The sequence below is a fragment of the Varanus komodoensis genome, unplaced genomic scaffold, assembly GCF_004798865.1.
Source record: "Varanus komodoensis strain SLA01 unplaced genomic scaffold, ASM479886v1 scaffold4, whole genome shotgun sequence".
Classification (NCBI taxonomy): Eukaryota; Metazoa; Chordata; class Lepidosauria; order Squamata; family Varanidae; genus Varanus; species Varanus komodoensis.
This window is the reverse complement of record NW_025335941.1, coordinates 48,297,807-48,324,577: the sequence shown is the minus strand read 5'-3', so window position 1 is coordinate 48,324,577 and position 26,771 is coordinate 48,297,807. Positions and strand designations below refer to the sequence as shown.

The window sequence follows — 26,771 nt, the reverse complement described above, 5'->3', positions numbered from 1 at the left end:
ATTCAGTGATGCCTGACATACATCTGCAGTAAAAAACAAAATGCTAGCTGATCCATATTTTACACGTATAACTTCAAAAATTGCATCTTTTCACAAACCAGAATTATATAACCTATGTTGCCAATTGATTAAAGCAATAACAGTGTTACATATTTCTACTGAATATTTAAGGGAACAAGCTTCTGTTACCCTTAAGCCGCGATGCATCCTGTTCTTCAGTACTCCAAGGAACTCTGCATGGCTGAGGCAGTTATCTCCATCTAAATCAAAGATCTTGAAGATGGTGTCCAAAACATTTTCTGAGAGTTCCTGTCCTATAACCACTTTCACAGCTCTCTTGAAGTCAGCTAACCAAAAAATAATATTAAAAAAACTGCATGTTACTATTAAAAAGCAAAATAGCTAGTGAGATTATGGATTAATTTATGGCTTTACTGTAAACTTGGTCTGTAAATCTAAGGAATAAATTACTCCTGTGCAAGCTCACATCATCTTATCTAAATATAAAACAGAAAGGCTACTGAAGTTGCCTTATGGTACAACATGATGAGGCTTTTGAAAACAATTATTGCTTTTTGTGGAAAAGCAGGACACAGAAAACAGCCACCTTTTCAGTTGAATGTGCATCTACATTACAGGAATATGCCCCCAAAGCTCTACCAAAACCAATGTGGTTTCTCACTGTAAAGCTGAGGAAGCTGCGGCCTTCCAAATATTGTTGGACTCCAACTCCCATTAGAACTAGACACAGCCAATGCTTAGGATGATGGGAGTTGTAGTTCAATGACATCTGCAATGCCATCACTTACTGACTCCTTGAAAATCTTGGTTGATCATTCTTGAGTGTACATACATATTCAAAAGGATTTATGAGATCATGTTTCTTGCCTTTTCCTCATTTTGCCTGCAACCTGAACACACAAGCTTCGTTTTTAGGCACATCTTTTACATACCGATGATCACTCAACAGTTCTACCACATTCCCTGAAAACAGTATATAGACTATAACAAGAAGCGATAGAAAGGAAGGATAAAAAAAGTATAAAATGTAACTTCAGCCATTCAAATTGGACAGATTCATGGAAGAGTGGCTGCTAGCTTTGTGGCTTTTACCAGAGATGACATGCCTGCATATACCAGTCGCTGAGGAGCTTGGGCTGGTGGAAAACTTGCAGACATTCTGCTTGAGGGATCCTGTGAACAGCTGGTTTGCTACCATGTATACAGAATGCTCAACTAGATGGACCTTTCATCTGATCCAGCATGCTTTTTCCTATGTTATTAAATCAACTTCAGATGAAAATGGTTGCTACATGTACATAAACTAAAGGCTTGGTAAGGTGGAAGTGTATTACCCCAGTTAAGGAAAGCCTAAAGTAACCCCAGCAGGTATCAGAGGAAATCGGGGAGTCTGTAGAACAAGACATAATTGTTGAGGCTACTTATTAGTTATTAAACTATTATTATTAGCTTTTCAGTTCTAATATGTTTCTAGCAATAGTCAAGAAAAGGAGCAATAAAATAATCCCATGCATTTCCTCAATAAAGCTCTGCAATGTAAAGGACCTCTTAAGACCATTTCACACACTACAAGAAATGCTGAAAAGCTGGTGCACATGCTCATTACAGTTTTTCATAATTTCTTATCATGTCTCTCCCTGGAGGAAAACCTATACATCTTCAAGGAGTAAGTGCATATGCAAATTTTCTTTTTCACACAGCACTGGGGATAGTAAAATGCAGGTCCACACAAATGCCTTTAAATTATCTTTTTGCTGTTTCTCTATGAATATTGGGTTGCTCTGGAGCAATCTGCCAGTTGGAATCAATTCACTACCTTTTGACCTGGAGAGTGGAAAAAGACAGGTGGTTATCTTTCAGTTGACCAAAGAGCCAGGGGTGGGCTGGAATTTACCTGCAGCTCCTGCCTCTCCACACAGGCAGAGAAGCAGGTTGCTTACCTGTAACTGATGTTCTTCGCGTGGCCATCTGTGCAGTCACACATATGGATTCTGCACCTGCACAGTGCCTTTGGCTGGAAGATTGATAGCTAACGGTTTGGCGGGAAAAACTCCGTTCCCCTCCCCCCTAGCAGTATATATGGAGCGGAGTGTCCGCCATTTTCCAGTCTTTGATAGACCAGACGTTCGCTCTCTACAGAAAAACAAATTACAGCTAGTCTAACAGAAAAAATTCGTCGGTACTGAAGAAAGAATAGAGCCACCCAATGACACCAAGTGGGGCTGGCGGGTGGGTTGTGTGACTGCACAGATGGCCACTCGAAGAACATCAGTTACAGGTAAGCAACCTGCTTTTCTTCGTTGTGGCCTCTGTGCATCACACATATGGGTAGAATAACAAGCTTACCCGAAATGGTGGAGGGAGGTGTCATCAACAAAGAATAGTTGAAAGAACAGCTCTGCAAAAGGAGCAGAACATCCTGTCTAGCACAAACATCCAGTCTAGTGAAAGTACATGGAGTAGCCCAGGTGGCAGCTCTGCAGACATCCTCAATCGGAACTCCCGACGCAAAAGCTGAGGAAGCAGCTACAGCTCTAGTAGAATGACCCCGGGGAACGGTAGGTAAGTCTATCTTGGCCAACTGATAGGACAGATTAATAGTGTGAACTATCCATTTGGACAGTCTCTGAGGAGTAACTGGGAAACCTTGATTTTGTTCCGAGTATTTAACGAAGAGCCTATTGGAATGTCGAATAGACTCAGTCCTCGATCTATAGAAGGCTAGACTGTGCCGGACGTTGAGAGTATGCAGGGATCTCTCAATTGGATTCGAAGGAGACGGGAAAAAGGCAGGCAAGATAATCTCCTGGTCCATGTGAAAAGACATAGACACTTTTGGAAGAAAAGATGGATTCATTTGCAGAACCACCTTCTCTTTGTGAAAGTTCAAAAATGGAGGGTCTACCCTGAGGGCACACAGTTTGCTAGATCTCTGGGCTGAAGTAACTGCTACAAGGAAAGCAGTTTTCCAAGAAACAAGACGTAAGTCAATTGTTGCCAAGGGTTCGAAAGGAGGTCTTGTCAGTGCCTGTAACACCACTGAAAGACTCCATGTAGGCATAAGTGGTCTGACCATCGGATGGAGGTTGCAGAGTCCCTTAAGAAATCTCTTAACCAATGGTTGAGAAAAAATGGAAGAACCCTGCACTGTACCGCGGTAATAGGAAATTGCTGCCATATACATTCTTATGGAGGATGATTTAAATCCAGAATGGTGGAGTTCTAAAAGGAACTGGAGGATATGATCTATGGATGCAGAGTTCGGTGAAAACGAGTGAGATTCAGCAAAACTAGAGAATCTACGCCACTTTGCCGCGTACGATTTTTGAGTGGACGGCCTTAGCGCAGAATCGAGAATATATTGGATGTCCAGATGAAGAACTTGCGAAGCTGACAGAATATTCGTCAGATCCGAGGACGTGGAGGAGGTAGATGGATTCACAGCATGGAATGGCGTGTCGGATCTAGGGATAGGATCAGTAGGAACTGCAGATGGCGTTGGTACTGGGCCAACGTTGACTGCTATCGAATTCACCAGGCTGTCAGTTTCAGTGACACTAGATCCGGGTGCCAGATCATGCCCTCCCACTGAGTTATGAGATTAGGAATGGGAGGGAGTTAAAGGTATTCCTCTCGAGAAATGTGAAGAAGTGTCGAGAACCATGGCTGGTGTGGCCACCAAGGAGTTATCAGCAGTCCTGTGGCCCCGTAGTGAATTATCTTTGCTATTACTCTCATGATGAGGGGAATCGGGGGGGAAAGCGTAAAACGTCATATCGTTCCAAGGGATCATAAAGGCATCCCCGGATGACCCCCGTCCGATTCCCGCTCTCGAGCAAAAAGTCTCACACACCCTGTTCTGTCGGGTGGCGAATAGGTCTATATCTGGGAGGCTCCATCGCTGGAACAGCCTGTTGCATGTCTGACGGTCCAGTTCCCATTCATGCGACTTGGACATGTGTCTGCTTAAGAGATCTGCTTCCACATTGTCTGTACCCGCTAGATGTACTGCTATCAGGGTAATATCTCTCGGTATGCACCACTCCCAGATTTGCATCGATAGCCGGGCTAACGTTGGTGACTTCGTCCCCCCATGCTTGTTCAAGTAAAAGACTGTGGCAATGTTGTCCGAGGTTATCTGGACGACTCGACAGCGAAGCACATCCTCAAATGATTGTAGTGCTTTGAATACTGCAAGAAGTTCCAGGAAGTTGATATGATTCCTGGACTCCTGTCGGTTCCATAAATTTATTGAGAGCTCTCGGGTCCAATATCGGTCAAAGACCTCCGTCTCATTTCGGAACCGTAAAATATCTAGAATAGAATCTGTGGAGCCCTTCTGATAAAGACAAGCAATGAATGGCTCCTTTAGAAAGGAGTTGGTGAACCTCGTCTAATAATACTGGCGAGCATGGAGCAAAGTGGATAGGACTCGATGATGGAACGATGTCAAATTCAATTCTATATCCGTGCTGGATGATGGATAACACCCACCCATCAGATGTAATGGACTCCCAAATGGGAAGTCAGCTTTTCAGCCGGTCCCCAGATGAGAGCGGGGAGGGTGGGGTTGGAAGGAAAGGAAAGGTTCGCCTGCCCCATCAGTGCTGGCGTTTGTTTCCGTCAGAGCGGCGGTGGCCTTGCTGGAATCGCCGGGGCGGTTGCTTGAGGCGTTGCTGATGATGCTGTAGCTGTTGGTGGGGTGGGTATTGCTGTCAGTATTGTGGACGGGTCCATGACCACTTACGTCGAGGAAGAGGTTGCATCTCCATACACCGGGCTGTCATCCGCGACTCGTGGATCTTCTTCAACTTGTGGTCGGTCTTTGCGTTGAAGAGGCCGGACCCATCAAAGGGCATCTCCTCAATCCTCCTCTTCATCTCTTCTGGAAAGTTGCAGTTATGCAACCAGGCGTGTCTCTGGAGAGAGATGGCACCGATGAGAGCCCTCGAGTCCGTGTCCACATGATGTCTAGCTGTGGACAGCTGTTGCACCGCGACCTGCATTACCTCCTTTACGAATACCTGCACCAGGTCACCTTGATTATCTGGGAGGGCGGCGATGATGTTGTCCAGGTGCTGCATTATAAAGTATTGATAATGCGCCAGGGTTGCCTCATAATTAGAGATTCTTAGGCCGAGTCCCGAAGCTGCATAGATCTGGCGTGTGAGGGAGTCGATCTTCCTTCCCTCTTTGTCACGGGGCGCTGTGTGACCCCGTGCCTCCCAGCCTTGAGAAGATTCCACCACCACCGAGTTCGGTTTGGGGTGGCAGAGGAGGAATGGAATGTCCCCCTCCCGAACTCTGTACATAGCTTTCTATCTTCTTGAGGTCGGTTGAGGTTGAGCCGGGAGGTCCCATGGTTGGGTCATCGCTTGCTGAAGAGTGGTAATGAATGGTAAAGTGATGGAGGTCGATTGTTCGCCCTGCACTACATCGTAGAAACGATCGGTGCTGGGACCAGGTTGTTGACTGGCCTCGATTTCCAGCGACTTCACCAGCCTAGACATCAATCCAACAAACGAGATGTGCGGCTCTTCCGGTGATGCAGGGTCTTGCGAGGTGACTGCAGCATCAGGCAAAGTCGAATCGACCTCGGACTCGTCTGAGTCCACCCAATATGGAGGCGGGAAGCTGGAAGAAGAGTCCCCTGGCGACTGCGATCTACTGCTCTCCCGAGACGGAGCACGCCCGGCTTCTCTTGAGGCTGTAGAATGAGGTTGATCCTGAGGAGCTGCTGGAGAGGATCGGCCTCTAGCAGCCGAGTAGTATCCGACGGATGGATAGTCAGGTCATCTGGGTGCGGAAGAGTACCGGGAATGGTACCAGTCATCAGAACGGGCTTCAGAAGACCGGCTCCTATGGCTTCTCAGTGGGGACAATCCAGTTCCAGTGTTGAGCCGAACAGGCAGCATAGGTGTCAGGGACCGGGCCCTCGGCGGGGAGTCTTGAATCTCGCCATCGGAAATTGAACCGCAAGGTGAATCCTGGTGCAGTTCAGATCCCGTACGGTGTGGAGAGGCTGGAGGAGTAACTCTCATCGCTGCCTGAATGGCTGGACCCGAAGGCGTCGGTACTGGAACTGCGGTCGGGACCGAGGAAGCTGCCGAACCCGAGTGTCAGTGTTTCGAATGCTCGGGTTTCGGTTTTTTAGCTGTTTTTTCGGCCTTATCCCTTTTGGCCTTCTTGTGCACAGACGGCTTCTCAGGGCCGCTGTGCTTCCTCTTTTTCCGCTGTTTCTTGGAAACAGGGAAACAGGCTGATCACCCATGGCAGGAGCACCTTCGCCGAAAGGGCATGAGGGTGGAGTAGCAGAGGAAGGGGCCGGACATTGCGGCGGATTGGCTGAAGAAGGACGGTGGTCAGGTGGAGCCGAGGTTGTAGCAGGCTTAGCCATCAGCTGGTCCGATTGTAGGAGAGCCTGGTCCCACAGGAGCTTACATAAGTGGTTCTCCCTATTCTTCCTGGCCTGTTTAGAGAAGGCCAGGCAGTGGCCGCATTTGTCTGTCCTGTGACCCTCCTCTAAACAGAGGAGGCACAGGTCGTGCGGGTCTGCAGCGGGCATTTTGGAGCCACACTTTCTGCACTTGCGGAACACCGCTCGTTGCGCCATCGCAGAAAAAGGAAAAAAAGGAGGATAGTATAGCAGGAGTAGATATTTTTTTTTTTTTTTGTTAATAGGCACAAGAAGAACGAGAAAAAATGGAGAGAGTAACTGGAACAATAAGAGCAATATAACTAGAGATACTAACTTGGAAAAAGAGTTCGAAGCAAGAGAGCACGAGGAACGATCTAAGAGAGAGTGAAGCGGCACGGGGCACAACGAATGGCAGTCGCAAAGACTAGAAAATGGCGGACACTCCGCTCCATATATACTGCTAGGGGGGAGCGGAGTGGAGTTTTTCCTTTCAAACCGTTAGCTATCAATCTTCCGGCCAAAGGCACTGCGCAGGCGCGGAACCCATATGTGTGATGCACAGAGGCCACGACGAAGAACAATTGTGCCTCCTCTCTTGTTTGGCAGGAGATGTTGATCTCGCTTCTAGTAAAGGGCTGAAAGGTCCTGTGCTAACAGGTTCAAAATCCTTTCATAAAGGAGACAGCACCTGATGTGGGTTTACAGTACCATTTTTCATATGCCATGCTCATCATACTTTCTACTTCGTTCTTAAAATGTAGGCATATGTACTTCTTACCTCTTTTCACAGGCCGGCTGGCTACAGTAAACATATTCAAGGCAATTGAAAAATCTTCTAAGCGATTTGTAAACTGGCAGAATGTCTTAAATTCCTCCATACTAATACTCTGGAATACCAAACAAACAAGTGTTAGCAAAAACTAAGCATTTTCTTGAGGGATTCATTAGATTATTACAAATCTTAAAAATTATAATAATTTATAATTTTATAATTTATTAGACTATTATAAAGACAAATTGAATGAGCAGTATTTTTTGCTATACTTAGAGTAATATATTAACAATGCTCTCCAATTATACAGTGGTACCTTGGCTCACAAACTTAATCCATTCCAGGACTTTGGTTGTGACCCAAATTGGTCGTGAGCAAAGTCAAATTTTCCCATAAGGTTCACTGTAAATAAGGTTTATCCATTCTGTAACTATGTATTTTTTAATCACAAGAATTTGAAGCGGGTGCTCTGGGAGGGAGGCAGGTGTGCTCGGGGGAGAGATGGGCACAATTGTGGGCGTGCTGGGGGGGGGAGGCGGGTGTGAACAGGGCCCACTGTGGGGGGCGAGACAAGCATGATCATAATCATCACCTGATGTGGAGTTTGTGACCGGAGGCAGAATTTTTCAGAAATTTCTGTTCACGACCCGATTTGGTTGTGAACTGAGGCGTTTGTGAGCCAAGGTACCACTGTGCTTCAAAAAAGGTATTCTTGGGTATCATACCAACCTCTCCTGCTTCAATTCTCTCTCTCATATTTTGCCAGTAAATTTCATTATTTTCCTCTTCAGTGAAATACAGTAACCACTCTATAAAATCCTCTTTTCTCATACAGTTGAGACCTTTGGAAAACTGGATGAATTCCATTTCTTGGACCTCTGTTTGTAAATTCTGCATAAATCTTACAGATAAGAATGGAGACATTCAACAGATATAGTAAGGGAAAATTCATACTAATCATGTGTTCAGATCTACAGTCAGTGCACAAACTGCACACATGCAGTGATGTTATATAGAAATAAGCAACATCGTCTTGGCTTGCTATTTGATTCACCAGTAGAGCACACAAACAGTTTCTAGGAGTCAACAGCAGCAACTTCCATAATCTAAGATGTGTTACTGAGCATTGATTATGCATATTGAAGTGGCAGAGATCTATGCATTACACAAGTTGAATTGCCTATGTAAGTGAGAGAAAGGTGTATGAAGTTATTAGCTCCTTTAGATTGAAATGCTAAGCAGAGTTATGTGAAAATAAAGCCACTGAATGGATTTACTTCAGGGTAAACACATACAGGGCTGTAATACTGGTTATGTAGTTTAACCTAAGTACGCAATACAGGCTGTCTAATACTGCCTTTAGTAGGTCTACCACTAGGGTGCACTCTAGATCCATATACTTTTATAAGTGTTGTATAGATGAGCTGAATTATTATGATTATTTTGGTAATAATATAACAATAATAGTAGGCTACATATATATAACTGCTATCTAAATGATAATGTTTATGTAAACATAAAAGCAATATAAAACTGGTGGCCGGACAATTACACACTGTATCAAGTCTTAATAAAGGGCAACTGATGCGGCCTTAAAATATAAATGTTCTGGGAAAAGTTACAAATGAGCAGAATAGAAAATGATAGGTGGTTTCCTAGTCTTATAATGGATAAACAACCAATTTTTGCTCAACTTTGCCCAAGTGCTCCACCCTCCCAGACTTAGTGTAAATAATTGTATAAACTTAAATGTTTATACCATATTGCAAGTACTAGAGTTTTGGAGATGTTTTGCCTTGTCATATTGTTAATGCCTTTGCAGGTTTCGTCCCATACCTACTGAAAAATGAAGATGTTAAATACAGATGTGTAGATTCAGGGTGGCAGAAGAAGTGAAAGGAGGAACTGTTCAGTCATGAGCAGTGATTCTCCAGATTTGAGAAAAGGGTGAGATAGCCCCACTGTAGAGGCCTCTGTCCCAAGACCAGGCTCTTTACCTTGACTAATGCTCTTCTGTTTTTAATTTCAAGCTCTGATCAGACTTCTGTACCTGAGTAGGGTAAACACAGATGAGATAGAGCACTCAAGCCCTTTCTCTTTTTCATATCTGCCACTTGCTACTTGTAGAGTGTGACTGTCTCTTCTAACCAGCAAGGCTCACCAAGTATGTCAGAATGCTAGAAAATGAGCACTCTGGCTCATATAGACAGCCTGCATGGATAGAGGCTCTGTTCATGGAGACAACTGCCCTCCATGAGTAGAGGGTAATGGATGTGAGGCACAGGTTCCTGGCTCCCAGTTTCCTGACCAAGCAAATCACTATACAGAATCCATCCCTGGGCTAGAATTATCCTCATCATGTCCCTCCCAGGTATACCTGTCCAAGTATCTACTGCAGCATCAGAACAATATGGAGGGTCAGGGAGATGAATTCACTTCAATCTATGGAGTACTATTTTCCTCTGCAGGTCTCCTGTCTGAGTGGGAGCCAACTTAAAGTGCTTACAACATGTACTGGCCTTTCAAAATAGATTGGGCATTCTGCTGGTGTTCCATCCCCACCCCCTGCTCATCAGTCACACTGCTTGAATCAACAGAAATGGGCTTGGGTTTGGTACTGGGAATGATTTTTCTTGGGTGCATCAACTTCCATGCTGAACCTGCTTTGTCTGGAGTGTATCAGGACTTCATGGCTGTAATGACAATCATAGAGGCTTTGCGATGTATGAAGGGTATACCAGATCATACTCTTCAGTCCATAAAATTTGCTCTTGCAGTGGGCAGTTAACCGGAGACTACTGAACCACAGACCATCCGGACCCACATATGATCCTTGTTTCTTGCCTTGATACTAAGGTAGGCGACTTCAGAACTGCCCCATCTTAACTTCACTGTCATGATATAAACAGGCACCTAAAAGCTCTGTGGGTCCAATCATTGAATAGTACAGTTGAAAGGGGTGAAGAAGGCCACTGGGTCCAAATCCCTGCTGTTGTAGGTCACCAATGTATATATGGCAAAGGTCCTGCCATGGTGATTCAAAAGAACATGGAGCTAATTTGACAGACAATATATACAGCTGGAATGCAGCCATAAAGCACAGAGTTTAGGCATTTTGCCACCCCAAAAGGTCAAAATAGGAAAGGAATGGAGAGGAAAAAAGTCCCTTGATCTGTGTAGTGTACTGCAACACAGAAGTGGATTGTTATGTGACATGATTTAAGGTGGTGTCTGTGAGGCAGGCAAAACAACAACAACATACACACCAGCCTTAATATACACACCAATCAGACTGAGATGTAAAAGACTCAATAATAAAGCCAAGATTTCATTTCAGCATTTTGAAAAAAAAAGAGTATTAACTACACATAAACACCATTAAGCTTATGCATGAATCTGCTCCACCCCCCATTTTAAAGAACGTAAATCACACAGGTAACTATATCTAAAGCTTGTGTGACAGGTTTTAAAGCAGCCTAATCAAATGTAATCACTCCTGCTTTTTCTAGCTACTCCACTGATCAATGGAAAGCCTTTCTAACAAGAACTTGGAAAATGATAAAGGCATTTACCATCATTTTCTCCTCTGCCTTTGACAGTGATCTATGTCTGTACAGCTCATCAGTCATCTCTTGTAAAAACACAACAGTACTTTGATCAAAAAGCCAACAATGGCTTCCCATGTGAGGTAAAAATGTTGTGAAAAGCCATCAGATAGAAATCACATTTTCCCTGAACAAGAGAAACCCAGCAATGATGTGCCTGAGTTACTTGCAAATAAAATAATGTGAAAAGTGATCTCTCAACAGAACTTTTTTTTTTAGAGAAACTGATCTGTTCATTCCCCCTTCTGTGTATTAAAACAAACTTTGCTGTCATGTCACAGTGCAGATAGAGTGGGTATATATGGGTAGTGATAAGGAGACACATTCCAAGTGCATGAAAAATAAATGCCACTATTGAAAAATTACCTGTATTAAACCCTACATTTATTCCAGCAGCTCTAAGAGCAAGATGTGGGAGTTCAATTTTGATTAAAAGAATCTATCTGTGTGGTAGGCAAAGGTCTTTAACCTACATTTGCTGAATGTAGTAGGTACACAGTATTATCAGTGTAAAGCCTCATTGGGTCAGCGCAGGATTTTATCTAATTACCTGAGACATTCCAGTTCACACTATAAATGCAAACAACCTTTTACGGTGCACTCTGGCCTTTGCTTTGTTAAGAGGCCCTACTGTATCTAGAGAAAAGGGAGCAAAGGGAGTGTTAAGGCAACAGAAGTTGAAGAACTTCAAAGTTCTTAAACTCTTGTTGCCTTAACACTCCCTTTTAAGTTTAATAACTTTAAAGTCTTGTTTTCTTTAAGGCTAGTGGGTCCCTGAATCAGCGGAAGGCAATGTTTTCCATACTAAAAGAAATGTCCTTCATTCTTGTTTTGGCTAAGAGTAGACAAATTGTGGGTAGCCATATTTTCCATTAGAGGAAAATATCAAAGTAATAGTAGAGTAGTATCTTTATTTGGATCACCTAAAACATAAACTAGTGAACAAGCTTTCAAGTATACCAGAACTTCAGGTTGGATACTAAGGGTGTGGGGGAAGAAGAGGAAGGGAAAAAGTAATATTTTCCTGGTATGCTGAACAATACTCAGTGTTTCCATTGTTCCACTAGCTGTGACACTAGTTTCAGGTAGGCTTGAATTTGCTAAGTGCAAAAGAGATCTGTTGAGAATAGTGGTGTTTGCCACCAAACATAGGACTGACTAAATACCCACTGCAAATTATGGGTCATATTTTATACTGTTTTGATAACAGATTATGACCTCTGAATGAATTCAAGAATCAATACAGAACACTCACTAGGATAACCTGATCCGAAAAACAATATATATAGTATTACACTGTATTTGTTGTTTAATATAAATTATGAGAACATGATTTCAAGAGCAAATGGAACAAAGGTTCCTTTGTAGCTCAGGGGCTAATAGAGTGCAGCTCATTCCAAAGATTGAAGGCAATGTCACAAACTTAAGCTCAAACTGCTGGATTATATGATGTGGTTCCTATCTATGCCAACATTATCATTCAGGGAACCTGAGGTGGTAAGTGCTGGAACCGAGTTTTAAAGGATGAACTGGCATTTCTTTGGTGCTGAAGGCTAGCAATGCCCAGAGGAATGGGGTTTATTGCCTGGAACCCATGCAATCTAGTGCTGCTCTTGTACTCCATTAATTTAATTTCCATTAATCTGAACTGCATTTATTTTTCTTTCATTATTAGCTCATCTTTCCAGTTTTGTGCTGTGTGTAACTTTGCTGTTTTCTAGCCAAAAGGTATTTTCAGATTGTCTACTATCATACTAGGTCATTAACCTTACAACATTTCAGATATGTCAAAGCTCCCCACATTTTATGAACAATTTTAATAAGTGCACAAAGCTTCATTAATTGCTTTTGTATGTGTCAATTTCAACATGTTTCTTTCTCCCAATCCTTATGAGCTTTCTGCAAACTCCACAGAATTCAAGACAATGCATCTATTTCAAAGCAATGGAAAAGAATAGGATTTGTTCATTTTTTCCCCCAATCATTTTTTGTAAATGGAAATCAGTAAGTTCCATAAGTTTCACTTTCTACTCATTCTAAAAATGAATGCACGCCTTAATGGAAACTAGCTTCCAGTTTTTTACCATAAGGAAGGCTGAGCACCAAAAATTGAGGCCTTTGAATTGTGGTGCTGGAGGAGACTCCTGCAAGTTCCTTGGACCGCAAGGCGATCAAACCAGTCAGTCCTAGAGGAGATCAATCCTGACTGCTCTTTAGAAGGCCAGATACTGAAGATGAAACTCAAATACTTTGGCCACCTAATGAGAAGGAAGGACTCACTGGAGAAGACCCTAATGCTGGGAACAATTGAAGGCAAAAGAAGAAGGGGCAGAGAATGAGGTGGCTAGATGGAGTCACTGAAGCAGTTGGTGTGAGCTTAAGTGGACTCCGGGGGATAGTGGAGGACAGGAAAGCCTGGAGGAATGTTGTCCATGGGGTCGCGATGGGTCGGACATGACTTCATGACTAACAACAACACTAGTTAGCTTTTACATCAGTTAAGGTATAAAATTAAATGACTCTTAATGTATTCTGGGACATGAAGGAGAAATTCATCTACAAGGAGGTGGGGAAAAAAAGAGCAAGGTTTGTGATTCTGCCCAACTGACTGGCCCAAATGAACCAGGCCTTAATAGATCAGTACATGACTCTTTCAAACTACCGAGACCACCAGCACAAGAATGCTGCTTGTTGTTCTCTGATCCCATCTTCTTGGCCTCGTTTCTCAAGTTACCACCACCAGAATATGGAGAAAATACTGTATATACCTATGACTTCATTCAAGTTAAGCACAATTCCCAGATTTTCCTGTAGATGCTTCAGAAGTCAATTTATATTTTAGCTCCTGAGTATACAGGTATAAACACTTTCCAGATTCTGCTTTCAGCAGAGGAAGGATTTATAGAAAAGCCCCCATGAATGAGCATGCGAAGTATTCCTATGGGAGTTCCTGTACCAGAGTTCAAAATGACAGACTTGATTTGCAGAGGATTCTGCAAAGAAAAGGACTGAGTTGAATTGTACTGTAGCCAGTGCTTGCTTAAGTGTTATCCTAGACATATACCAACTTCAAATGCATCTCCGCACTCCCAGTGGATGTACGATTTTTAATGTGCATTTAAGCAGAGTTTTCAATAACACTTGGAAAGATTTCCCAATGTCAGCCAATGCTAATGCTGGCTAACTAAAATTTAATTTTATACAGGCATACGTTTAAGCATTTGAATTTACTATGCCACCTTTTATTCAAAGCACAAAGTAGTGCACAACATAAACATAAGTTTAGATAACTCAAAGAACAATGATAACCTACATGAAGCATAGGAAAAAAAGGAGTCAGAGACTTTATCAATAACTAAGCATGCAAGATCTTTACCAAATATTTTCAAAAATGAGAGATTAGGCTAAACAGCTTTTCTGGGAAAGAGCATTCCATAGTTGTGGTCTCTCAGAGGTGGCAGTGTGTGCACAGCTACAGACCAAATCCTGTATGAATGCAGGTTATTCAGCTGGGCTTCCTCTCTAGAGCTAAACAGGACTAGGTGAACTTTTCTTTTAACTACAAAGCTAAGCAACACTCTGTCTTTCCAAGCCAAACTGTGGTCCCAGCATGAACTAAGCAACACCACATAGTGCATGGTAGCCAACTAGGGCATGATGGCAGGGGTTCAGAATGGGTGAGGACTATATGATGTCAGCTGTCACCATGGCCTGACAACAATGGGTATTATCACAACATTCTTTGTACTGTGGCTGAAGTGCTGGAGAGGATCCTCCACCTAGAATTTGGACAAGGAACCAAGCTTCAATGCATGCAGCTTTTCCTGCTTAGAGAAGTCCTGAGCTGATAGAGGAGTGAAGGGCCCTGCCTTGGCTTCACTCACCCCTCTTGCAAGGGGGGAGGGTAAAGCTAATCTGCCTAATTTCCTGTCATTCCTCTGATGGAGTTTTGATATACTCCATGTTGTCAAAGTTACAACCATGGACTGAGCTTTCTGCTAAGGCAATGTAAGCCGCCCAGACAGCCTCATGACTATAGCTGTGGTGTATGAGCGTACATGTGAAGCAAGCAAATAAATAAGGGGCTCCTGCCCATCTACTAGTCCTATGGAAACCTATCAGAGGGGAATGCTGTATGCTGTATTGACATGATAGCTGATGTGATTCCCACAGTGTGCCAAACACAGAAAGCTATTTGGAATCTGTCTAAGGTAAGAGATACCTCTAAACATAAAAGATGCTACTTTGGGAGCACACATAAACTGGACAACATACTAATACACAATAGACTACAGACTGATCAAATTTTAACTCTCTCTATATACAGCAAACTGGGATGTCAGTGTTGCAAACTAGTAATTTTTAGAGTAGTACCTGTGGAATTCACAATACTGAAGTTTTTCTTTTCCTCCTCTTCCAAAGAAGTGGACCAGCAGTGTGGTATTAATATCAGAATCTTCCACTTCTGTCCCCTGGAAAAAACAGGTAAATTTTAACCATTTGTCAAAAGTGCTCCAGAGTTATTTATAATTTGCTTATTCTGCTAGCAAACTGACAGCAAAATCCTCAAGTAAAGATTCAAAATTCAGTTTGGTTTTCAAGTGAAGTAACAAGCCAGAAAACAAGAAGTGAAACAATATAAATATGACCTAAAGAATAATGTTGAAAAGTATCTGGTGACATATATGGTATGTCTATATAAAAGATGCAGTATCTTTCTTCACTCTTGACATACAAACAGCTATGGACTTTGGTTAGGATCCCATAAAATAAAGCCTAAAGGTGTGCATAGAAGAATTTCTAGCTTTTTTCCCTCATTTGCAGTACAGACCTTCATGCTATGACACAAACTAGCTATGGAATTCTTCTTATCATTTTCAAAAGAGATTTTTTTGTAGCATGGGGAGTTCAGGATATGAGAGCTTAAATTTCCACCAAGTATATGGAAGTATTTCTGCCATTCTTTAGATAAAGGACTTTGCTTTTAAATTGTAAAAATGACACATTAGGCCAAGGGTCACCAACCTTTTTGGACCTGTGACCACATTAGGGAATTTGAGAAACTGCCATGGAAGTCACCACAAAATATTGGATCAATGATATCTGTCATGTTTATAGATCTTAGGCAGCATCTTATTCAGCAAAAAGGTTTGTTTCAAGTTTACTGGACACCACAGTATCAGTTTAATAAGTGACTGACTACTTTGGCTAATCAAAAGGGATGCAATACAGCTAATGCTTCTTTTAAACATATGTTTTGGCAATGTCCAGTGTTTTTTGGGAGAAGGTTATTATGTAGATAAATATTTGAATGCTGATAAATACTCGCCCTTACATTGTTTATTTGCTTCATGGAAATCAGCACATGCTCAGCTTCAATGGATTCTTTGTGCTCTTTTGACAGTTAAAAGGCAGATACTACAACTCTGGAGAGATAAACACTCACCTCCTACTACCCAATGCATTAAGGACTTTACCATGCTTTCAATATTTGAACAGATTACATATGAATGCCAACTTCAACTGGATACTTATATTGATTTATAGTCTGCTTTTGTTGAAACATATGTACAATTGCTGTATGCATTTCATATGTATTTATTTCAATGGGTACATATAAATCAATGCACATATATTAAAATTGTAAAAATATATTTTTTAAATTTTGCAGGTGCTGGCCGGCACCAGATTGAGGTATTAGATTGGTTTCCCTAAATATTCTGGTACATATTAGTCAACTCTTATTCTTAACAAGGAAAGCCTGCATGTTATAACAGGTTTTATATGGATAGCTGTCATTATTTAAACATATTGTTTCTATTCATGGTGTTTTATCCTATTATATCTACAAGTGTTAAAAAGTAGAAATAGTTTAAAATTGTTAAAATTTAACAAAGATTCAAAATCTCCTGACACTCTGTGTAACATTTTCAGGGGGATGGAAAAGAGGAAGGGGAGAAGTCTGCTTGTAGCAGCCCAGTTGCATCCAACAGAAAGTAAATATAATGCAAAGAATAAAAAGGATATATACGCAAAAAATAACTTGTATATATATGAGTTTATAAGTAGGGATGTACAAAGAAATTCACTTGGCTGGGTGTTTTTTTTAACTTTTGCAGATTTCTCCAATAGAGACTCCTTGAAAATGGATGCAGACCCAGAAGAACTCTATATCCCCAAAACCACACATTTGTGATGCATTCTACAGAAAAGGAAACATTAAATAACGATTAAATGAGCACGTATGAAATCTGAATGAACAAAAATGCACATATTTTAAAAATATAGAAACATTTTTATCCAAAGGCTAAATATATACAAAGATGCTCATATTTTTAAAAAAATGAACGCATTTTAAAAATACACCAACGCCCAAGGTATTTTTCTGGTAAAGAACATGGAAAATGCATGGAATGGAATTTGAGGTGGAAAAAAAATGGAATTAAGTGGAATAGAACTACACAGATACACTCATTCTATCTTATAAAGCTGATTGTGTTATACTTCAATCCTACGAAAAGTTATGCATCTTGAAGTCCATTGATTCAAATGAGCATAAATAAGTCTAATTCTGCATGGGATCAGACTGCATTTTTATTATTTTCTGTGAATGACCAAGTAATTCTGCATGGTCTGTATAACTGAATTTTTCCTTCTGGAAAATAGGTCTACATAAATCAAAGAATGTACTTCACTTAGCTCAGCTATTTCATCCTTTCAAAAGGCTAAAACCACACAAAGTGCAGGATTTCTATGTTATGTATTTCTTTCACCACTTAGACTAAGCGGCATTTCTTTGAACACAACAACACACTAAGCAATATGGAATCCACAGGGATTTCAACAGTACTGTTCTAATGACATCTAAATAGCCCCTTAGTCTTTTATTTTGCTGAAGAGCCAAGATGAAAGACAGCAATCCATTCATAAGTTTAAATACTGATGGTTATTTAGCTGTCAGTATTATCAACAAGTTGCATTAATTCAGTGAGTTTCATGCTTAGTGCACACATGACAACAGACTTTATAGTTCAAGCAGCATTTCTTATTTGTTCTAGGCTACTTTTTCCCAGATGAAGTAACATGAACCAGTTTTCAGCTACCTAAAATCTGTCTGATGTTCACATCTGACTTTGCTCTTCTATTGCCTTCCATACCCTGTCAGCCTTCTTTCTAAAGGGGTGGGGCTTTGGGAGAGAAAGGGAGTTTCAGGAAGGGCCAGATGGTCTTGTGATCTTAGGTAAGTATTTGTCCATAATAGCACAGATAAAGGTGTTTTTTAAAGTGCCTTTTCATACTCTGATATAATCCACTCTGCAAACTGGTTTATACAATTTGCCCTAACAGTATACTTCCATCTTAAGGACTGCTAAGCCTCGTGTTTTTTTCTTTTCTTGTAAAGTGAATACCTTAAGTTATACGTTTTTATTTTTCCAAATAAATTAGTTTGCCATTTTTGATCATTATCTTAATTAGGGTATACTACAATAAAAATTGTTGAAATATAATCCATGAAATATTATGTTCAGTTTTGACCATTGCTTAAGTAATACTATAAAATCTTCAAAAAGATTCAGAATTATGCTTAGATAAATCTTGCATGTTTTGAAATATTTAGACTCAACTATCCAATTAGTATGTATAGCATTGTGCTAGCAATACTCTTAAAATTCATGGTAAAAGTAGATTGCAAACAACAGCAACAAAATCATCTTTGTAAAATAACATATGGGGTTTTAAAATGAAGGACATGCCTATCAATGCAGTTTTTTCTGTGTGATAAACCCCCAAATAGCTGGAATGAAAATCATTTGATTCTATAGTCTGCAATAGTAGTTACTAATTTCTTGACTTAATGAATTTATTTTAATATGGTGAGTGTTGGACCAAATTTAGGTTACTGGGTAGAATACTATCAAGGCAGCTTTCTTCAAATTCAGGGCCAGGTAGACAGATGAAGCTGAGAAGTTTTAATGCATAGATGAGATAGTGACACAGAGGAAGGGTTCAGATTTGTTCTGCATTGGGGAATATTTTGGGTCAAGTCAGGCCTGTACAAGAGGAACAGAGTTTCCACTTGAACCAAAATGGATTTAAACTGCTGGTGCTATACATTAAAAAAAGGGTGGTAGAGCCCTGAATCCTGATGGAAAGGCAACCCTGGATTTAATCCTAAATGGTGTCTTCTGAGATCTACAACATGTGAGTGTTATTGAACCAGTCTGATAGCACTGACCACTGTAGATTTACATATAGATTTAAATGCAAACTTAAAATTACAAAGTAGTCCAACACAGTCACATACGATTTCAAAACAGAAAGCTTTCCCCTCTGTTATGGGGGAAGAGGTAAAAAGGAAATAGAAAGTTGGAGACAAGGGTTAAATCGTTTCAAAGTGCTTGTAGATTACTGAAAACAACAATAACAGAAGCATAGCTAGAAAGTATATGATAGGGCAGGAAAGGCAGTACTATGTCCAAGAGGTTACCATCATGGATAATGAGCAATATTTTAAAGAAAACTGTTAGAGAAATGAAGTCTTCCTTTAGAAAAGTTTTGTCCAACTGAGAAAAACAAAGGAGTGCACAAGCTTGTATAAAAGAAAATGTAAGCAAACAGTAAGAGATGCAAAAAAGATTTCTGAAGAATATATTGTTAAGAATATCAAGGCAACAATAAAGAATTCTTTAAATATATCAGAAGTAGGAAACCAATAGCATCTGGACTGTTGGATAGCAATGGAGTTAAAGTACTGTTAAAGGAAGATACAGAGATTGGGGAGAGCTTAATTAATTATTTTCATTGGTCTTCACTGCAGAAGATATCTGTACTTGAATTGATGTTTTCAGGAAGGAAATCTGAAGAACAGAGGCAACTATTGGTGATAAAAATGAAGTTCTTAAGCTTACTAACTATTTCTTAAGCTTACTGACAATCTCCTAGCAAAAATACATAAATTGGTAAAAGCTTCTGGGCTAGATGTTTGGAGAATGGACAATGTAACACCTATTTTTAAAAAGTGTCCCATGGGGGTACAAGAAATTACAGGGCACTTAGTTTATCATCTATTTCAGATATACTGGTTGAAAACATTTATTAAAGATAAGTATTACTAAGCATATAGAAGGACAAACCCTAATGAAAAAGAATCAGTCGGGCATCCACAAAGCTAAATCCTCCCTGACTAAGTTTTTAGAGTTCTTTGAGAGTGTCACTGTGGACAGGGGTGACCTGGTAGACACTGTGTACTTTGACTTCCAAAACTCTTCTGACAAAGTCCCTCACTACAACTTCTGAGCAAACTTAATGGTCAAGGAATATGAAGGGAGATCCCAATCGGTAACAAGTTAAAAACCAGAAAGCTGAAAGAAGGAATAAATGGTACATTCTCTCAATGGATGAGTGTAAGCAGTGGGGTCCCACAGGAATCTGTCCTGCCAACCTATTCATAAATGATCTGGAATCAAAAGCAAGCAATGAAGGCCAAATTTGCTGACAACATCAATTTATTTAGCATGGTTGAAAATCAAAAGGGATTATAAAGAACTCCAAAAGGATGTACAAAAGTATGCATGCTGTAGAGAATGCAGCTAGGAGGACATTTTTCTCCCTCTCATATAATATGAGAACCCAAAGTCATCCCATGATGCTGATTGATAGGGAATTCAGGACAGATAAAGGGAAATACTTTTTTCAGTACACTATGGAATTCACTTCCACAACATAATGTGATAGCCACCAATTTGGAGAGTGTTAAAAAATTAGAAAGAATCATGGAAGATAAAGCTATCAACCACTGCTAGACCTGATGACCATATTCTGTCAACAGATTAGAGGTTGTATGTCTATATACACTAGCTGCTGGAGAACATGGGCTGCGGGGTATTGATGCACAAATGTCCAGCATATGGCTTTCACATACACAGCTGGATGGAGACTGTGTGAACAGAATGCTGGGCTAGATGGACCCCTCATCTGGTCCAGTATGGCTTTTGTGTTCTTATGTAGGATTAGGAATTATTTGAAATTAATGAATGTTTGAAGCAAGGTCAACAGATCAAGCACTTTCATTTAAGTAGCAAAGTCAATATGGAAAAGCTACAGACTTTTCAAGGAAGCATGTTAAAAAGAGAATATTAGTGCCGTTATAAATCTGTTAGAAATAAAATCATTTCATACCTGAGAGAGCGCTTCATCTTCCAAAGCTGTCTTAAACTCATCTTGCTTCCCAATTATCTTCTGAAGCTAAAACAAAAGAGGTAGTTTTTGTTGGCTAACTAAATTCTTACTTTTCAGGCTGAAACTGAACAAAACTTATCTATGTCCATGCGTGTGTGAGCGCGCATGCATACACACACACAGAAAGACACAGGAGCTTCTCTCAAAGCCACTTGAGACACTACAAAAATCCCTATGCTAAAATCCTTTCCATATAAGAACAAACATAACACTCTCATACATATGTAACATTGGACAATCCTATGTGATTTACACACACTGAAAGATTCTTTGCACGTGTACTGGAAAGTCCACATACAGAATCATAGCATCTAATGATGCAGATTTCACAGTAACTGCAGTTACTTCTATGATGAAATCTGGTAATCTGTGAAGCAGCCAACTCATGAAAATCAGCTCTTCAGTGTCTCAAGAATTAAGATCATGTTCATCATCTCTAACAGATACAGGCTTCAGAGTTAAACCAAAAGTTTACACAAGTAGAAAGCTGCTTATGCAACCAAGCCAAGTTCCTCCAAACAATTCTGAATAATCCTTCTTTTGCATTGCAGCCACCAAGGGCACAACCAGGAGGGCCCCTGGCTCTCTGGGGAGATTTTTCAAAGGGAAACAGGAGAAAGAGGTGAAGGATTGGTTGTGCAAGCAGTCTTCTGTTTATTATCAGGTCTTTAGATCTGATCTTTTAGGTTTCCAGAAATACAAATAGAAATACATTTAAATGGGATATGGTAGCATAAGACCAAAGAATGGTACAAATAGATAACTGCTTTTTGTAAGCTTAAAACAACAACAACTATCCCAAAGCTTAGTGTGAGCTAGTAAAATGCAGTGGCAGAGTGTGATCCAGAAAGGCTCTTGTTCAACTCTTGCCTCAGCCTTGTACTCACTGAGTGGCTTTTTAAAGGCAAGTTACTTCCCCTCCATCTTAGTTTTTTCCACCTAAAATATAGGATGAGCTTATGAGATTCAGTGACAGATTACAAGTATTAACCATACAGCAGATCCCAGATTCAATACCAAGCATCCCCTAAGGCTTTCAGGAAGTTTTGTTGGACAAGGTTGTTGCCCAAGATCTTAGGCAGCAGCTACTAGTTGGAGCAGACAATGTTGAACTGGAATGGTCTGATACTGTTTAACGGGGGTGCAGAACCTCAGGCTCAAGCAGCCAAGTCTGGCCCACTTGGGTTGCCCAGAAGACTCCACCCATTTCCCCAAACAGCCAATCATTTGGTTGTTTTCCAGCATTAATCTAGAATATGCTGGTATTTTGGCTCCACCTATTTTGCTTGCAGCCCCAGCTACAACTGGCATACTGCCTCTAAGAGCTGCTCTAAAATTGAATTAGAGATGTAACACCCCTGCTAAATAAAACAGCTTTAAAACAGTATTGCAAGGATTATTGAGTTTTTTCATTTCAATGTTGCATTCATATTTTAATTGATTCAATTTTGAATCATACAACTGTTGTCATGTGTCCAGTGAATGTTAGTTACTGAGCTATTAATAGATAAATAAAATAATCATAGTGCAAGTGAAGTACACTGAAAAGTAGAAAAATACTATAAAATATGTCTAAAAAACTTTAAAAGCAAAAAAAAGGGATCAGAATATGACTTTATACTTTTGCACTGCAGCATTGTATAACAAGTTAAGGTCCAAAACACAGTCTTTAGCAAATGCACCCATTTGCAACTCACTGTAAATCTCCAGCAAATCATTCAGCAGACTCCTGAAAGCCGTTCTCTTTATAAAATATTTGTAGGTACTCTCAAATCTCTTTGTCTTTCTAACAAAAGATTTAGCACAGTGCACTGTAAAGCTTACCTACCTTTCAGAGATGTTAGCACCCGTCCTCAAATGGACAGCAAAAATAGAAGAACATGGGATTTATTATTTATGATAACAGCATGGATAGCGATAGAAAGCAGAGGATTTAGAGTTGCTTAATAGAGGTGCTTTTAAAAGTATGTTTATCACCAAGATACAAGCAGCACATGACTTTCCTTTCTGAATAATGAAACGGAACAAGACTCCTAAAGCCTGCTGCTTTATCATCCTTAACCCTCATCTCCAATTCCTCATGCCAACATAGGATGATACTTTTGGCAGGTTAGGATTGAAATAGCTGTATCCCTCCCTAAATAGTCTGCACCTGGCCCTGTCCAGTGTCATTTTAAAAGGGGTGGTGTACACTGAAACACAACACTGAACACCCTTTTTCCTAGCAATGGATACAGAAAACCACAATCTGTTTGTTTAGGCAAGGCAAGCTGGGGTAGGACATTATTTCCTCCACTTCTCCCAACCTTCTAGTACTGTTGAAAGATTTGCTATGGGGGGGGCATGTGCCAGCACTGTGCCTATAGACAAGCAGCTGCCCTTTAAAAACAAGGGGAAAACAGTATATGACCTGATGAGATGAAGCAAGAAGATATAGCTGTACAACAATTGCTCTTGCAAGTCATGCATTTCGGCATTTGTGTAATTAATAGGATCTGAATATTAAGTTAAATATGCATACTCTTAACATTTCTGCAAAAGAAACCTCACTCTAGTGATATGCTTGAAACTGTTTTCCTTGTGCATATAGAATCCATTTCAATTTCACATATATGAGTGATCAGAAATCTGCAAAATTTTGGCTCTAGCTTGTGAGGCTAATAGGGTAATCTGATTGGCACCTCAATAGTATATGGAGGATATACAGGATTCATCAGATGTGGAGATCCCCCTCCTCACCATCACAGTCAATTGAGAAAGGACAGCTGCTTTTCTGAGCCTATAAGACCAACCTTGGAAAAAGGGTAAAGGGGCCATTCCTAAGGTGACAGAACAGGAGACTGGGGATGCCAGGATATGGCCTATGCTGACAGTGCGTTAACCTCCTTCCCTCTTCTTCAAAGCACTGCAGCTGGATGGCCAGGAGAGCCATTTAGCTGACCTGCAGGATCAAGGGGGCAAGAAGACTGAGACCACTTCTGCCACTTCCTCATGACTGACTAAAGCACTGTTCCTGACCAAGTATATTAGTATAGGAAAGGCTTGCCATATGTTCTTTGCCACCCATATCAAAAAGCAAAAATACAAAATCTGGTCCAAGGGAGGGTTCTTGACTTAACTCACAACTTCAATGGGAAAAATTATAAAGGTTTTGTTTTCCTCGATTTTAGCAAAAGCAGAATCTGTTGCATACAAAGCATATGATGAAGGAATCAGCTTGAATCCACTGTGCCTTCCATTTGGTAGGTATATGTTATTTCCACAAATAAAAGTGAACATATTTTAAAATATTGACATCTATACCTTAAAGAACTCCTTTTTGTCTACTTGTTCATTTCCATCTGCATCCAACATTTTAAAAGCAATATGAAATCCAGTCTGTGGTTCTGCAACAAATCATAAGCATACAGATTTCTTCAGGAATATTTCACATGAAACACAATACTGCCTGCTACTCCAGTTCCCCTGAGATAGCCAGATGCTTCCAGTTCATATAAAGGCAGAGGGTCCATAAACAAATATACAAACATATGGAAAAATGTTCTGAAACCATGTGCTGATCAACTACTCAACTGGAAATCTATAAAAAACAAAATGTCTGCCATTTTAGTGTCAAGTATTATGAAAACTATTATTATGGGGTGCAATTCTAATAGAAATATTCTAATAATAATAATAAAAAAATTCTATTCATGGTGAGGGTATGTTCTAAACTAATTAGTGCAAACCAATAAGTGCATCTTCAAATCATGGTCTGGAGAATCAGAAATAGTGTATGCCAACTGAATCGGCTATGATGTACAAACAGCAACACGTACTAGAAATACATGTCCACCATTTCAGTCAGGAAACAACTATCTCTGAAACCCAAAAAGCAGTACAAAGAAATATCAAGGTCAATATATTGTTGACCTTGACAAAGAAATATGAAGGGCCTTCTCTGCAGTAGCACCCAGATTGTGGTATACGCTCCCCAGAGAGGTACGCCTGGCGCTGACTCCCTACTCTTTCTGGCACCAGGTAAAGACCTTTTTATCTAACCACCATTTTAATTAATATCAAAAATTTAATAGAAAATTTTAATAGTAACATCAATTTTATACAGATTCTTTTCTCCTTTTTTAGTTATGAATTGTGGTTTTCTATTATTGTTGATTGTTATTGGTATTTTATCTTATTATTTTATCTTTGTAAGCTGTCCTAAGGCTCCTTGCATAGGATGACATACAAATGTTTAAATTAAAATAAAATAAAATAAAATAAAATATGTTCATATAAGTTTTTATTATTTTATGCACATTTCCCAAGTCTGATACTATATATATTTACAACAGCTTTCTAGTGGTAATATTACAATGGCTGCAATCAAGGGTCCTGTAAACTGTATGGAATAACTGTGACAAGCCCAATTATTTGAGTTTCAAATCTCCAAAATTTCAAGTATGTGACTCAAATATGCATGACAGATGAACAAATAGCATAATTACAATGTGCAAATAACTCTGAAGAAGAAACTCATCATGGCTGGGAGGGAGAGCAACATTTCTCTCAGTGGAAGATTTTACTAAGTCTTCTTTGAATCAGTACTTCTAGGTATGCAGTCTATAGCAGCATTTGAGAATAAAAGAATGATTTGTTCTAAAATGATGCATACCATATGTTGGAACATGCCGATAAGAAGGTAGCCTCACATAATACATAGGAGCTAAAACTGTTCATGCAGCTCACAAGATGACATTCTTATCTGATATGATGCAATTCCAATGGTATGTATTTATAAAATAAGTGAGGTTCAAAGAGAAGCTCAACACACTTGCATTTAATTACACAAACAATAATTATAACATGCAAGTTTCAGACACTCACACTGGTCACCAGTAAAAGGTGCATTTGAGTATTAAGACAAAAAGAACATAAAATGTCCTTAAAACCTCAAAATGTGGTTATTTGCAATATATTTTGAGATGGAGCTACAGGACCAGATCAATGTTGTTACAAAATTACACAGCTGTAGCAACCAGTGCCTAACCATTTCCTTCTCAGAAGAATATGTCTTAATACCCTCTGACTAGGAAAAGGCTGATTCACATGCTTTCAACAAACCTGGTTTGTTAACAATCCTGCACTTGTTGTAATGTCATTCTCCACTTCCACTAAGAGTGTGTGTGTGTGTGTGTGTGTGTGTGTTTTGGGGCAGGCAGGCAGGGAAACGTAGTGCTCATTCACTCCATGCAATGTAGCTAAGTTATGAGACTGGTTGCAACTACTGCTGAGGGAAAAGCAAGACCCACTGTGGCTCACAAATAGGGTCCAGAAAATATCTAACTGGAACCATTGAGAAGGAAGAAAAAGTTCTCCAAAAGGCATAACTGACTATAATCAGGACATCCTTTCAGAACAGTGGTTTTCACTGGTTCACCGGTGCCAATCCACAGATTTCCTGCTCGTCTGCAAAAGAGTCCTGATATGGAAGCCTTTGTGGGGGATGCAGTGGCCTGCAGAGCCAAGCGTCATGAAGGAGCTGAGGAGAGGTGACTGGGCCTTGTGGGCGGGTCACCCCACAGCCAACCTTGCAGCCAGACCCATGCCATGGCATGCACCCTCTGATGTCACTCTGATGTCCAAACATAAAATGCAATCATTGTCACTATTTTGGATATCCCTGGAGAAAGTCTCTAAGTTACAGAGCTATTAAATTGTTACTTGTATTTTCTAC

At 40.3% G+C, this 26,771-nt stretch overlaps 1 protein-coding gene across 2 annotated transcripts in view; it reads right to left on the bottom strand.

Annotated features, from left to right (window-relative positions):
* MICU2 (mitochondrial calcium uptake 2) overlaps positions 1 to 26,771 on the bottom strand; it is a 103,437-nt gene that overhangs the window by 6,640 nt on the left and 70,026 nt on the right. Inside the window, exons 6-11 of one of the 2 annotated variants that reach the window (XM_044441571.1) lie at positions 24,359 to 24,441; positions 20,996 to 21,061; positions 15,191 to 15,288; positions 7,941 to 8,112; positions 7,218 to 7,326; positions 190 to 347 (exon numbers count right to left, since the gene is read on the bottom strand). In XM_044441571.1, coding sequence (XP_044297506.1) covers positions 190 to 347; positions 7,218 to 7,326; positions 7,941 to 8,112; positions 15,191 to 15,288; positions 20,996 to 21,061; positions 24,359 to 24,441 — 686 coding nt within the window. Of the gene's footprint in view, positions 1 to 189; positions 348 to 2,367; positions 6,684 to 7,217; positions 7,327 to 7,940; positions 8,113 to 15,190; positions 15,289 to 20,995; positions 21,062 to 24,358; positions 24,442 to 26,771 lie in introns of those variants that run through there. The other variant, XM_044441572.1, reaches the window with a different exon arrangement.